Source organism: Vulpes lagopus, chromosome 4, assembly GCF_018345385.1.
Source record: "Vulpes lagopus strain Blue_001 chromosome 4, ASM1834538v1, whole genome shotgun sequence".
Lineage (NCBI taxonomy): Eukaryota > Metazoa > Chordata > Mammalia > Carnivora > Canidae > Vulpes > Vulpes lagopus.
Window position 1 is genome coordinate 92,243,090 of NC_054827.1, and position 16,149 is coordinate 92,259,238.

The window sequence follows — 16,149 nt, forward strand, 5'->3', positions numbered from 1 at the left end:
TTCTGGAGCACTGAGTGTGGAGAGAAGTACAGAATAAATAATCTCAGAGTAACATGGACTTCTGGATTTCTCTACTGGAAGAGACACACAGACTGGGGCCTATTCCCCAGGAGAGGATCTTGTAGAAGATCTGTCAGTGCAAATGACACTCAGCTGAATACATGCTCCTGCTCCCCTTCTTCCTCGCAGTCTTTACCCTCTCCTTGAAACACACAGCTGGCAACACAACCACTTGTCAGGCACGCAGCCCAGACTGCCTGTGCAAAGGCTTATGAAGGCAAGCTCAAGCCTCATCTTATTCTCTCTGCTTTTCCTCCAAAGAAGACTTAGACTAGGTTTGTTTTTGTTTTTGTTTTTGTTTTTTTCAGTGGAAGAAATGGAGTGGGGAGTCCAAGAGATCCCAGAGGGCTAGAGGGATCCCAGGAGATACCCCAAAGGGAAGTGGAGGTATTCCCACCATGAGCAGGATTCTACACAGTGTTGCTAACTCTGAGATTTAGGCCCAAGTGCCAGGACGAGAGAGGCCTTCAGGAGCCAAAGGCAGCCCAGCTGTCAGCCAGCAAGGGATGGGGATGCAGTCTTAGAACTGTAAGGAACTGGATCCTGGCAACAATCTGAGTGAGCTCAGAAGCAGACCCATCCCAGAGCTACCAGAAGAAGCAGAGCCTGGGGACACCTTGATCTTGGCCTCATGAGACCAAGTAGAGACCCAGTGAGCTACCCTTATCTGGAGTACAAGAAATATGAGAGAATAGATAAAGTTTGTCTATGTGTTATGGTAATGATAGAAAAGGTCATGCAGGTGATTTTAGGATTCCAGGACCATTTTGAGACCTCCTGTCTCAGACACCTGCTAGAGCTGAGTCTATATTTTCATTTCAGTTCTAACATCTGTCTCCACCCCCTTCCTAATTTCCATTCATTTCTTGCTAACTTCCCAACCTTTGGCAGCTCTCCCTTCTACCCCAGCAGGCTGTTCTCTGTGAACAAATCAGCTCATATCCTTTGGGGCTCATGGGGCTCATGGGACTCTACTTCCTAGAGAGGTAGGAGATGCATAGCAGGCATGAGATCAGAGAGGCCAAGAGAAATGCTCTGAGGGCTGGGGTCACCAGGCCATGGCCAGGTAGTAGGGCTTCCCCAAGGAAGAGGAGATTTAGGAGGGACCAAGAGAATGAGAAGGCACAGCCAGCTTCAACAAGGCAAGGGGACATATGCAGGCCTCAGTGTGGAGTGAGTTCTGCTAGAGAACAATTTGAGAATGACAAGACCAAAAAAAAAAATAAAAAAAAAAAAAAAAAAAAAAGAATGACAAGACCAGATGTCTGCTCAGTGTCTCCTCAGGAAAATATTCTAAAGGTGTGGTACCTCATCTTCCCCATGACCCCTAGGATCCCCAGTGTCCCTATGAAGAAACTAAGGCACAGAAAGGCAACATGGTGAAATGTTGGGGCTGGGAAGTAATGAGCCCAGGACTAGAGCCAGCTGTTTTGACTCCAGAGGAGGATCAGAGAGGGAAAAGCTCAATGTGCATGACATAGGCCCAAGGCCTTTCCGTAGACAGTCATGCAGGTCGTCTGAAGGTCTTAAGAAGGTCGTAATGTACAAATTCCACAGCAATGATGGCCTCACTCAGCCTCTTTTTGGTTCTGTCACACCAACATATCCATCCCTTCACCCTGCCAGCCAGCTGGCTCCTGCTATCAGTAAGGAGACCTGCTAATGAGGTTCCACACCTTGGTGAGCCATCCTTCCCTGCAATTATTTCCCAAAGTCTGCCAAAGCTATCCCTACAGGAATGCCCATGATCCTCAGATGGTCCTGTCCTGCCAGCCTCCATTGCAGAGCATGTACCTCAGTGCCTGGGTGGTGTTTTCCCTGTAATCTCCAAGCACTGATACTCCAGAACTTGACATGGTAAGCCCTGCTTCTGGATAGCATGGAGCTTAACACATGGCCCAGGGTACATTCAGCAACCTGTGTGAACTCTAAAACTAAAAAGCAACACTTTTCTTTTCTCCTGTTAGGGATTAATGATTGAAAAAAATAGCCCCTTATTTCTAGTTAAAATCCTATTGCCTGGATCAATAGTATCTTGTCATACTGTAATTGGTATGAATTCCTCAACTGCAACAGACCACTTGTCAGAAAAAGAAAGCCCCTTTCTATTTCCTGCCTGTTGCCAGGGGACACTGGCTCAGTAGGTAAATTTGTTCCTGAGCACTTCTGGATCCGGGAAATGGAATGGGAGATTTTCAAAGATCTAAGGAAAGGGATAGAATCTTGGTCTTCTGGCTGCATGATGAAGAGGGCTGGAGAGAGGGGTAGAGTGAAGAGCCCCATGGCTCAAAATCTTTCCTTAGAAAAAATATGAGGCAGAGAAATGAGCAAGGGCTGGACTGACTTCGCTCAGTAAGGCAGTTGTTCAGCTTTTGTATATCTGACTCCTAGCCACCTTTTCAGGAATATAACACAGATGGCACGATGGAGATTGCTATTCCTCCAAAAGCCTTTTCTGCACTGGGATATGGCCTCATAGCCTGAGATCCTTCCCCAGATTTGCCTTTCAATCACCCCTTTGCAGGAAGTCATTCAGCCTCCTGAATACCTCATAACCTGGGAAGTGGTACCTATTACCTATTAAGTCTCACTGATTACTGTTTCTTTCTTAAAAATTCTTTATTTCAATTCAATTAATTAACATATACTATATTTTTAATTTCAGGGGCAGAATTTGGTGATTTTCAGTTGCATATGACACTCAGTGCTCATTACACCAAGTGCCCTCCTTAATACCCATCACCCAATTACCTCATCCCCCTCATTCACCTTCCCTCCAGAAAGCCTCAGTTCATTTCCAGAGTTCAGCATCTCTTATGGTTTGGCTCCCTCTCCATTTTCATCTTATTTTATTTTTCCTTCCCTTCCCCTGCTCATCTGTCTTATTTCTTAAATTCCACATATGAGTGAAATCAAATGGCATTTGTCTTTCTCTTATTTCAGTTAGCACAACACCCTTTAGTTCTTTCTTTTTACTGTCAAGTGGCATTCCGTGGTAGGGATGTACCACAGTTTTTTTAGTCATTTACTATTGAAGGACATCTGGTTTATTTCTACTTTTTGGCTATCACAAATCAACATTTTTACGTAGGTTTTGAGTTAACATAAGTTTTCATTTCTCTAGAATAAATGCCCAGTTGTACAATTGCTGGGTTTTATGGTAGTTGCAGGTTACGTTTTTTAAAACACTGCCAAACCGTTCTCCAGAGTGATGGGACCACTCTATAGCTCCAATGATAAGTGTATAAGTGACCCAGTTTCCCCACATCCTTGTCAATACTTGGTGTTTTTGCTATTTTTTTATTTTAGCCATTCTTACAGATATGTGATGATATCTTACTGTAGTTTTAATTTACATTTCTCCAATGGCTGCTTATGTTGTACATCCTTAAAAATAGTTAAATTGTACATTGTGTGCCATGTACATTTTACCACAATTTTTAAAAAAGTAATTCCAAACTCTGAGTTGATGAAAGAGGATCCCTTACAGAGTAAGTGTAAAGTTAACACTCAGCACAACTGGGCAGGCTTGCCCAGAGCCCCGGGTGGCTCTGTTGACCCTGGTTTTTTTTTTTTTTTTTGAGGGTTGAAGCACTTTTAATCACAGAAGAGTAAACAATAGTATAAACCGTTAACGGCTCACCCAGTGGCTGTTGTCCCCTTCCAGCCCTCAGTGTACCCTCTGCCACCCCCCCCCCACTCCCTGCGTACCATTTAGTGAAGAGCAGGGTATCAGCAGCTGTCCCTGTAACTACCAGGTGGCAGGAAGGGAATCTAGCTAGGGGCCAAAAATCTTGGTCATCCATCCATCCATCATTGTCTGTTTCTGTACAACTTCATGTGAAATCTTCCAGCTCCAAGAGGAACAGTGCAGAAACCTGGAGCTGAACTTTACTGTTCCATTCAGATGGCCAGAGCTTCAAGAGCCATGGACAACAAGGGAGGGGACAGGTCAGAGCCAGCACCATTCAAGATGCAGGCCAGTCTGAGATTGAGGTGGGTACAAAGGGGGGCACAAGGTCTAGTGGCCCCAGCCTACAATTGTGCCCCAACCCAGGAAATGAAACCCGTGCACATGCACAAATGCATATGCATATACATGTACGGGCACGCGCACGCACATACACACACACACACACACACAGCAATCCAGGAACAAGTGTCACTCAATGACCAGAGTTACTAGGTTAAAAAGATTCAAAGCCTTAATACATTTATTATTCATTACAGCTGAATCCCTGCTTTCAAAGGTGCCTCAGTCAAAAGGCATTTATATGTATTTTAGGTTATTAGTCATGTAAATGGTCTATGTTAACTACTGTCCTTGATAATCCCACCCACATTCATTCTACATGTTCTGGGGAATCAGCACTAGCCCAAGAGGCTTCTCACCTTTTGAGACCCAGCTCAAGGCTTTCCTCTCTGGAGGACTTTCCCTGAGATTCCCTCTAGGCTCTGTCTGGGACCTCTAAGTACTCTGCATTCCTCCATGAGAGGACACATCTGTTTCAGGTGTAACCTTAGCTTAGGTCACTATCTCCCCACTCAAAAGCAGAATTCAGGTTACAGCAGATGCTCAGTAAAGTTTAATGAACAAAGTCCCACATAACAGACATATTTCCAGGTGCCCCTAGATTCTGTTTCTATCACTGATGTTAAATGTAGCTGTGAATACAGTTATTGCTTCTCCTGGGGCTAATGCTTAAATGGGGGCCATTTTACCAGATCTATAGTCTCATAAGTAATCGAAGTCTAAGTTGCTGAATTAAATGAATTAGCTCCCTCCAGAAATCATAGCAACTTCACTGAATTATATTAATCCCCCTTTATAAACAAAGAGATAAACTAAACAGAGAGTTATTGATTTCATAGTCAGAGAGTAATCAAAAAATGAAGCAAGCTGGATTACCTAAGCATGCCTGGATATAAGAATAAAAACTTTAAATGTATCTGGTGTGTTTATCTAAGATTCTCCAAAATCCTCTTGTGTTCCCTAAGGTGATTATGCCTCCTAAATATGAGAAGGACTCTAACACAAGCTCCCTCAAAAGATTATCAAAACCCTTGTTTGCTTACCAGAGGTTAGTCTCTTTTGATACTTTCACTAATTTACTTCTTAAATTCTCTAAAGGACAATTCCCCTGTCCAAAAAAGAACAATCTTTCATCCTTTTTCAGTCTTAAGTTAGAGTCTCTAGATTTTTATTTACTGATTCATCTTCCCCCCAACCCTTTATGGAGGAAATAAGAAACTGCACTGAAGATGGTTTCTGATTCAAAATCTGTTTCTAAACACAAGCCACATCTGTGTGGGTGAAGTATGGGTGCAACGTGGGAGCACGTTCACTTTGAGATTTCAGTAATGATCATCCTCAGGCTGCAGTCTTAGAATGTCAGGGGAAGTTCTGCAGAGGGCGGGAAGTGACAAGCTTACAGAGGAATAGAAGAGCTCTAGAATTGCTTCAGTAAAAGCTGAAGATGGCTTTTGACTCAGGAAATCATCCAAACTCTCCTTAATTTACCTTCATGTAAACCACCATGTATAAACTACCACTTTGAGGTAACTTCTGTGAATGCATCACACCCCCTTACCTCCCAGGCAGGCTCCAAGGGCCAGAGCATATATGAGCGGTGGTGCAGGCAGGCTGACCTCAGGGTCTTGGATGAGGTTCAGGAGCACAGGAATCTGTAAAGGAAAGGAACACTACAGTCAAATACATGGAAACCCAGAAGAGTTTCCCTAATGTGACTGATTTACAAAATCTAAAGCACTTTTTCATCAAACTGTAAGAAGCATAGGATGTTCAACAGGAAAACAAAGTAAACTTCAGAATCCACAGAACCTTGAGTTTGAGTCCATGGAGATGTTTTTGTTTCCAGCCATATGACCAACTAGCTAATCCTGGTTTTCCTCAACTGCCCTAACTTCTGTTGTGGATCCTAAGTGACATAAAGTCCTGTAGAACCTCTAGTGGCTGAGACCATGACTCTTACCATCTAACCAAAATTTCTTAGCCTTGCAGTGGACCAAGTCTTATACTAACTCCATGCACATATCATGTTATTTAATCCTCAAACATCCCTCAGGTCTATTTGTCATCCTTCAATCGATAGATGGGGAAATCAAGGTATGGAGAGAAACATATCTTATAAGTGATCAGACTGGAACCTGAGCACAGTTCTCTGATTCCAAACTGCACAATGGCAACCATGTGCTAAACCACTTCTCAGCACTGCTCTCTGTGCAGTCTTCCCAACCCTGCTGATGTTCATATGATAATAGGTATCAGATTCAATAACTAGAAAGTAGTACTCTAGTAAATCATGCTAGGATCCAGTGTACCTTTCTGACAAAGATGAATTTCATATTATTGTTATCAAAGAAACATGCAGCAGCTGTGAGGTTTCTGTAAGGAATTTGTGTTCCAAAAGCATGTCCCCTTGTGGATCATGTTGCTAATGTTGGAGAATGTAGCCAGGGGGAGGATGTAGCCATGAGGCCTGCTTCCAGCTGGCTTGGGGGGGATGTTGGTCCATATTGCCACTGCTAGGTTCCTCAGGGCAGCACACAAGACAAGATGTTACGGAAGGACCATTGAATCTGCTGCCCCAGGGCCTTGTGTGTACATCTCTAAAGAGCAGGTGAGGAGGGTTCCAATGGTAACCCATTCAGAAAGGATTTCCCAAAGTCAAAAGCAGAAAGCCGAAACCAATGTGAAGATATATGACACATGATTTCATTTGCTATAGAGAATCAAAGGACAGCAGAACTATGCTCTGCTGGAGAGCAGGTCACTTGACATCATAAAAAGTAATGCCTAATTGTTTAATTAGGAAAATTGGATCAGTCCCTAGTTCTTTATCCCTGCAGTAGGACTTCACATGCATGCCTCTGCAGTGGCCCCAATGGGGCAAAAGGATCCACTTCCCCACCCCACTGACACTGGGCTTTGACCAATGAAAGGTAAGTGGACTAGAAGAAAGCATCCCATGTTATTGCAAGCTACTCTGGAGCTTCAGGTTCGGCCATGAGAAAAGTATGCCCTAGGAAATACTGCTGTCCTATGGGGGCCCCAGAGGAAGGACACATTGAGGAGATCCCATCTGCCCCAGCAGAGACTGACCGGCAGGCTGCAGGCAACATGCAGACCTATGCACCTGCTGCACACACTCCTCTCTACCAGCCTTCTCCACATGTTGCTCTGCCAGCTCTGCTTACAAGTATCCAGAATTGCCTTATAAGGTCTGAGAAAGAGCCCTTAATATTTGTTGGGTCACAAGGAGCATTTTAAAAAGCTCACGTTCCCCCCCCCCTAATATTTATTGGAAGAGAAAACATCCTGGGAAATCTCTCTGATGCAGACACAGAAACTCCTGGCACAGGGGCCCTGAGCAATATTCATTGCATGTTTCAATCTTTGCTTTTGTTGTCTCATGATGAACCCAAATGCTGTCACAGAGAGTTTCAAACTTGAAGTTTTGGCTCTTTGGAGGAGTAAACAAAGCACAAATTCACACAGCACTGGCCATCTGTCTTCTGGAACCTCCCCTGGCTTTTCCAAAGTGGCTGATGCTTTATATCACATTATGCTGAACTTACTTCCATCATCACATTTAACACACACCTCACTTCTCCACCAGGGTGGGACCATATTGACTTGTCCACGTTCCTTTGTGTCTTAAAGCATTCAATAGATTTAGCATAATAGATCTAACTGGGAAACTCAGTCAGCATTAACAGACTGAGTTAATGTCTCAGTATTTGTCTGTTAGTGCTGCAGTATTTGTCTGTTAATGCTATGTCTACATAAGAGTTCACATAAGAGACAAAATTTTGTGTCCTCATAGAGCTTATATCAGAGTAAATAAATAAATAAATAAATAAATAAATAAATAGGATGTCATAGAGGACGGCAGAGTAGGAAGCTTCAGAAATCCATCCACCATTCCACCCAAACAATTATTGAAGTCAGCAACTGTCTGAAGTAACTATTATCAATTTCCTAGGGCTGCCATAACCAAGTAGCTTGAAACAACAGCAACACATTGTCTCACAGTTACAAAGACCAGAAGTCTGAAATCCTGTTAGCAGGACCATGCTTTCCCTGGCAACTCTAGAAGATCCTTGCAGCCTCATGTAGTTTCTGGTGCTTCCCAATAATCCTTGCTTATAGGTGCCTCATTCCAGTTGACATGGCCAGATTCTCTTTATGTGTCTTCATATGTTCTTCCTTCTTTGCATGCCTGCTTGTGCTTCCAAATTCCCCCTTTTAATAAGAACACCAGTCATATTGTATTAGAGTCCATCCTAATGAACTAATTTTAACTTCACTATTTCTATAAAGACTCAATTTCCAAATAAGGTCACAATTTCAGGAACCTGGGATTAGGACTTTAACCTAACTTTTGGGGAGATACAATTCAATCCATTACAATACAGACAAACCGGGATCCCTGGGTGGTACAGCGGTTTGGCTCCTGCCTTTGGCCCAGGGCGCGATCCTGGAGACCCGGGATCGAATCCCACGTGGGGCTCCCGGTGCATGGAGCCTGCTTCTCCCTCTGCCTATGTCTCTGCCTCTCTCTCTCTGTGACTATCATAAATAAATAAAAATTAAAAAAAAACAATACAGGCAAACCTTCTTTATTGCATTTTATGGTGCTTCACAGATACTGCATTTTTTTTTTATAAGTTGAAGGTCTGTGACACCCCTGCATGGAGTAAGTCAATTGGCAGGCCATTTCTCCAACACTATTTGCTCACCTTGGGTCTCTGTGTCACATTTTGGTAATTTGCACAATATTTCAAACTTTTTCATTATTATTTGTGTTATGGTGGTCTGTGGTCAGTGATCTTTCTGATGTTACTATTGTAATTGCTTTGGGGCACCAAGACCTACCACATCCATATAAGATGGTACACTTAATTGATAAATGTTGTGTGTGTTCTGATTGTTCCACTAACCAGCTATTCTCCCATCTCTCTCCTTTTCCTCAGGCCTCCCCAATTTTTAAGACAGAATAATATTGAAATTAGGTCAAATAATAACCCTATAGTGGCCTCTAAGTGTTCAAGTGAAGAGTTGCACATCTCTCACTTTAAACCAAAAGCTAGGGGATCCCTGGTTGGCTCAGTGGTTCAGCGCCTGCCTTTGGCCCAGGGTTTCATCCTGGAGTCTCAGGATCGAGTCCCACATCGGGCTCCGGGCATGGAGCCTGCTTCTCCCTCTGCCTGTGTCTCTGTCCCCCTCTCTCTCTCTGTGTGTCTCTCTCATGAATAAATAAAATCTTTAAAAAAAAAAAAAAAGAAAATTTGGCTCAGATAATTAATGAAGGTGAATACACTAAGGAATAGATTTTTAATGTAGACAATACAGCCTTCTACTGGACGAAGACACCATTTAGGACTTTTATAGGTAGAAAGGAAAACTCAATGCTGAAAGGACAGACTAACTCTCTTCCTACAGCATAATGCATCTGTTGACTTTAAGTTGAAGCCAATGTTCATTTACTATTCTAAAAATCCTAGGGCTCTTAAGAATTATGCTAAATCTACTCTGCCTGTGCTCTGTAAATGGAATAGCAAAGCCTGGGTGATAGCACATTTGTTTACAAAATTATTTAGTGAATATGTCAAGACCTACTACTCAGAAAATGAAAGATTTATTTCAAAATATTACTGTTCATGAACAATGCACCTGGTCACTCAAAAGCTCTGATGGAGATGTACGAGATTAATATTGTACATATGACTACTAACACAACATCCATTCTGTAGCCCATAGATCAATAAATCATTTCAACTTTTTTTTTTATCTTTTTTTTAATTAATTTTTATTGGTGTTCAATTTACCAACATACAGAAAAACTTTTAAGTCTTACTGTTTAAGAAACCATCTTTTAAAACCATAACTGCCATAGATAGTGATTACTCTGATGGCTCTGAGCAAAGTCAATTGAAAACCTTCTGGAAAGGATTCACCATTCCAGATGCCATTAAGAATATTCATGATTCATGGGAAGAGGTCCAAATATCAACATGAACAGGAGTTTGGAAGAAGCTGTCCCAGCCCTTATGGATCTTGAGGGGTTCAAGACTTCAATAGAGGAAGTAACTGCAGATGGGGTAGAGACAGCAAGAGAACTAAAATCAGAAGATGTGACTGAATTGTTACAACCTCATGATGAAATTTAAACAGATGAGAAATTATTTCTTACTGATAAGCAGAGTAAATGGTTTCCAGAGATGGAATCTACTAGTGAAAAGGTTGTAAAGAGTGTTGAAATGACAACAAAGGACTTAGAATATTACATACATTTAGTTGATAAAGCAGCAGCAGAGTTTGAGAGGACTGACTCCAATTTTGAAAGATGCTCTACTGTGGCTAAAATGCTATCAAAGAGCATCACACACTACAGAGAAATTGTTCATGAAAGGAAAAGTCCATTGATATGTCAGACTTCATTGATTTCTTGTTTTAAGAAATTGCCACAGCTGCCCCAACGTTCAGCAACTATCACCCTGATCAGTCAGCAGCCACCAAAATGTAGGTAATTCCCTCTACCAGCAAAAAAGATTATGACTCACTGAAAGCTCAGATGCTGGTTAGCATTTTTAGTAATTAAGTATTTTTACAAAGATTTTATTTATTCACAAGACACACAGAGGGGCCGGGGAAGAGACATAGGCAGAGAGTGAAGCAAGCACCCCACAGGGAGCCCAATGCAGAACTCATCCCGGAATTCCAGAGTCACCCAGGGGTCCCTAAGTATTTTTATTTTTTTTTTATTTTTTTTTTTTATTTTTTTATTTTTTATTTTTTTATTTTTTATTTTTTTTTTAATTAACTTTTATTGGTGTTTAATTTACCAACATACAGAAAAACACCCAGTGCTCATCCCGTCAAGTGTCCACCTCAGTGCCCGTCACCCATTCCCCTCCAACACCCGCCCTCCTCCCCTTCCACCACCCCTAGTTCGTTTCCCCGAGTTAGGAGTCTTTATGTTCTGTCTCCCTTCCTGATATTTCCCAACATTTCTTTTCCCTTCCTTTATGTTCCCTTTCACTATTATTCATATTCCCCAAATGAATGAGAACATACACTGTTTGTCCTTCTCCGATTGACTTATTTCACTCAGCATAATACCCTCCAGTTCCATCCATGTTGAAGCAAATGGTGGGTATTTGTCGTTTCTAATGGCTGAGTAATATTCCATTGTATACATAAACCACATCTTCTTTATCCATTCATCTTTCGATGGACACCGAGGCTCCTTCCACAGTTTGGCTATTGTGGCCATTGCTGATAGAAACATCGGGGTGCAGGTGTCCCGACGTTTCATTGCATCTGAATCTTTGGGGTAAATCCCCAACAGTGCAATTGCTGGGTCGTAGGGCAGGTCTATTTTTAACTCTTTGAGGAACCTCCACACAGTTTTCCAGAGTGGCTGCACCAGTTCACATTCCCACCAACAGTGTAAGAGGGTTCCCTTTTCTCCGCATCCTCTCCAACATTTGTTGTTTCCTGCCTTGTTAATTTTCCCCATTCTCACTGGTGTGAGGTGGTATCTCATTGTGGTTTTGATTTGTATTTCCCTGATGGCAAGTGATGCAGAGCATTTTCTCATGTGCATGTTGGCCATGTCCATGTCTTCCTCTGTGAGATTTCTCTTCATGTCTTTTGCCCATTTCATGATTGGATTGTTTGTTTCTTTGGTGTTGAGTTTAATAAGTTCTTTATAGATTTTGGAAACTAGCCCTTTATCTGATATGTCATTTGCAAATATCTTCTCCCATTCTGTAGGTTGTCTTTTAGTTTTGTTGACTGTATCCTTTGCTGTGCAAAAGCTTCTTATCTTGATGAAGTCCCAATAGTTCATTTTTGCTTTTGTTTCTTTTGCCTTCGTGGATGTATCTTGCAAGAAGTTACTGTGGCCAAGTTCAAAAAGGGTGTTGCCTGTGTTCTCCTCTAGGATTTTGATGGAATCTTGTCTCACATTTAGATCTCTCATCCATTTTGAGTTTATCTTTGTGTATGGTGAAAGAGAGTGGTCCAGTTTCATTCTTCTGCATGTGGATGTCCAATTTTCCCAGCACCATTTATTGAAGAGACTGTCTTTCTTCCAATGGATAGTCTTTCCTCCTTTATCGAATATTAGATAGCCGTACATTTCAGGGTCCACTTCTGGGTTCTCTATTCTGTTCCATTGATCTATGTGTCTGTTTTTGTGCCAGTACCACACTGTCTTGATGACCACAGCTTTGTAATACAACCTGAAATCTGGCATTGTGATGCCCCCAGCTAAGGTTTTCTTTTTTAAAATTCCCCTGGCTATTCGGGGTCTTTTCTGATTCCACACAAATCTTAAAATAATTTGTTCTAACTCTCTGAAGAAAGTCCATGGTATTTTGATAGGGATTGCATTAAACGTATAAATTGCCCTGGGTAACATTGACATTTTTACAATATTAATTCTGCCAATCCATGAGCATGGAATATTTTTCCATCTCTTTGTGTCTTCCTCAATTTCTTTCAGAAGTGTTCTATAGTTTTTAGGGTATAGATCTTTTACCTCTTTGGTTAGGTTTATTCCTAGGTATCTTATGCTTTTGGGTGCAATTGTAAATGGGATTGACTCCTTAATTTCTCTTTCTTCAGTCTCATTGTTAGTGTATAGAAATGCCATTGATTTCTGGGCATTGATTTTGTATCCTGCCACGCTACCAAATTGCTGTATGAGTTCTAGCAATCTGGGGGTGGAGGCTTTTGGGTTTTCTATGTAGAGTATCATGTCATCGGCGAAGAGGGAGAGTTTGACTTCTTCTTTGCCAATTTGAATGCCTTTAATGTCTTTTTGTTGTCTGATTGCTGAGGCGAGGACTTCCAGAACTATGTTGAACAGCAGTGGTGAGAGTGGACATCCCTGTCTTGTTCCTGATCTTAGGGGAAAGGCTCCCAGTGCTTCCCCATTGAGAATGATATTTGCTGTGGGCTTTTCGTAGATGGCTTTTAAGATGTCGAGGAAAGTTCCCTCTATCCCAACACTCTGAAGGGTTTTGATCAGGAATGGATGCTGTATTTTGTCAAATGCTTTCTCTGCATCTAATGAGAGTATCATATGGTTCTTGGTTTTTCTCTTGCTGATATGATGAATCACATTGATGGTTTTACGAGTGTTGAACCAGCCTTGTGTCCCAGGGATAAATCCTACTTGGTCATGGTGAATAATTTTCTTAATGTGTTGTTGGATCCTATTGGCTAGTATCTTGTTGAGAATTTTTGCATCCATGTTCATCAGGGATATTGGTCTGTAATTCTCCTTTTTGGTGGGGTCTTTGTCTGGTTTCGGAATTAAGGTGATGCTGGCCTCATAGAACGAATTTGGAAGTACTCCATCTCTTTCTATCTTTCCAAACAGCTTTAGTAGAATAGGTATGATTTCTTCTTTAAACGTTTGATAGAATTCCCCTGGGAAGCCATCTGGCCCTGGACTCTTGTGTCTTGGGAGGTTTTTGATGACTGCTTCAATTTCCTCCCTGGTTATTGGCCTGTTCAGGTTTTCTATTTCTTCCTGCTCCAGTTTTGGTAGTTTGTGGCTTTCCAGGAATGCGTCCATTTCTTCTAGATTTCCTAATTTATTGGCGTACAGCTGTTCATAATATGTTTTTAAAATCGTTTGTATTTCCTTGGTGTTGGTAGTGATGTCCCCTTTCTCATTCATGATTTTATTAATTTGAGTCTTCTCTCTCTTCTTTTTAATAAGGTTGGCTAATGGTTTATCTATCTTATTAATTCTTTCAAAGAACCAACTCCTGGTTCTGTTGATCTGTTCCACAGTTCTTTTGGTCTCGATATCATTGAGTTCTGCTCGAATTTTAATTAACTCTCTTCTTCTGCTGGGGGTGGGGTCTATTTGTTGCTTTTTCTCTAGTTCCTTTATGTGTAAGGTGAGCTTTTGAATTTGAGATCTTTCCAGTTTTTGAATGTATGCTTGTATTGCGATGTATTTCCCCCTCAGGACTGCTTTTGCTGCATCCCAAAGATTTTGAACGGTTGTATCTTCATTTTCATTAGTTTCCATGAATCTTTTTAATTCTTCCTTAATTTCCTGGTTGACCTTTTCATCTTTTAGCAGGATGGTCCTTAACCTCCACGTGTTTGTGGTCCTTCCATATTTCTTGTTGTGATTAAGTTCTAATTTCAAGGCATTATGGTCTGAGAATATACAGGGGACTATCCCGATCTTTTGGTATCGGTTCAGACCCGATTTGTGACCCAGTATGTGGTCTATTCTGGAGAAAGTTCCATGTGCACTTGAGAAGAATGTGTATTCAGTTGAGTTTGGATGTAAAGTTCTGTAGATATCTGTGAAATCCATCTGGTCCAGTGTATCATTTAAAGCTCTCGTTTCTTTGGAGATGTTGTGCTTAGAAGACCTATCCAGGGTAGAAAGAGCTAGATTGAAGTCACCAAGTATAAGTGTATTATTATCAAGGTATTTCTTGAGTTTGGTTATTAATTGGTTTAAATATTTGGCAGCTCCCACATTCGGGGCATATATATTGAGGAGTGTTAAGTCCTCTTGTTGGATAGATCCTTTGAGTATGAGATAGTGTCCCTCTTCATCTCTCACTATAGTCTTCGGGGTAAATTTTAATTTATCTGATATAAGGATGGCAACCCCTGCTTTCTTTTGAGGACCATTTGAATGGTAAATGGTTCTCCAACCTTTTATTTTCAGGTTGTAGGTGTCCTTCTGTCTAAAATGAGTCTCTTGTAGACAGCAAATAGATGGGTCCTGCTTTTTTATCCAGTCTGAAACCCTGCGCCTTTTGATGGGGTCATTAAGCCCGTTCACATTCAGAGTTACTATTGATAGATATGAGTTTAGTGTCATCATATCTATTCAGTCCTTGTTTTTGTGGATTGTTCCACTGAACTTCTTCTTAAAGGGGAATTTTAAGAGTCCCCCTTAAAATTTCTTGCAGAGCTGGTTTGGAGGTTACATATTCTTTCAGTTCCTGCCTGTCTTGGAAGCTCTTTATCTCTCCTTCCATTTTGAATGAAAGCCTTGCGGGGTAAAGTATTCTTGGTTGCATGTTCTTTTCATTTAGGACCCTGAATATATCCTGCCAGCCCTTTCTGGCCTGCCAGGTCTCTGTGGAGAGGTCTGCTGTTATCCTAATATTCCTCCCCATAAAAGTCAGGGACTTTTTTTCTCTTGCTGCTTTAAGGATCTTCTCCTTATCTTTGGAATTTGCAAGCTTCACTATTAAATGTCGAGGTGTTGAACGGTTTTTGTTGATTTTAGGGGGGGATCTCTCTATTTCCTGGATCTGAATGCCTGTTTCCCTTCCCAGATTCGGAAAGTTTTCAGCTAGGATTTGTTCAAATACATATTCTGGCCCTCTGTCTCTTTCTGCGCCCTCGGGAACCCCAATTAAACGTAGGTTTTTCTTCCTCAGGCTATCATTTATTTCCCTTAATCTATCCTCATGGTCTTTTAATTGCCTGTCTCTTTTTTCCTCAGTTTCCCTCTTTGCCATCAACTTGTCTTCTATGTCACTCACTCGTTCTTCCACCTCGTCAAGCCTCGTCGTTAGGACTTCTAGCTTGGATTGCATCTCATTTAATTGATTTTTAATTTCTGCCTGATTAGATCTAAATTCTGCAGTCATGAAGTCTCTTGAGTCCTTTATGGTTTTTTCTAGAGCCACCAGTAGCTGTAAAATAGTGCTTCTGAATTGGCTTTCTGACATTGAATTGTAATCCATATTTTGTAACTCTGTGGGAGAGTGGGCTGTTTCTGATTCTTTTTTTTGAGGGGTTTTCCTTCTAGTCATTTTGCTCAGTGCAGAGTGGCCAAAAACAAGTTGTATTGGGAAAAGGAGAAAAAGAGAGAGAAGGAAAGAAAAGAGAAAAAGAAAAAAGAGAAAGAAGAAAAAAATAGGGGAAAAAGAGAAGAAAAAGAAAGAAAAAGAAAGAAAGGAGAAAAAAGAAAAAAGGGGGGGTGGGGGAAGCAATCAGAAATCAAGAAGAAAGAAAAAAAAGCACAAAACAAAACAAAACAAAACAAAAAAACAAAAACA

General features: G+C 41.3%; 1 protein-coding gene across 3 annotated transcripts in view; it reads right to left on the reverse strand.

Annotated features, from left to right (window-relative positions):
• The window catches only part of OCA2 (OCA2 melanosomal transmembrane protein), a 409,422-nt gene that overhangs the window by 105,065 nt on the left and 288,208 nt on the right, over positions 1 to 16,149 (reverse strand). For all 3 annotated transcript variants that reach the window (XM_041751148.1, XM_041751149.1, XM_041751147.1), the window contains one exon: positions 5,652 to 5,745. In XM_041751148.1, the coding sequence (XP_041607082.1) occupies positions 5,652 to 5,745 (94 nt within the window). The remainder of the gene's footprint in view (positions 1 to 5,651; positions 5,746 to 16,149) is intronic.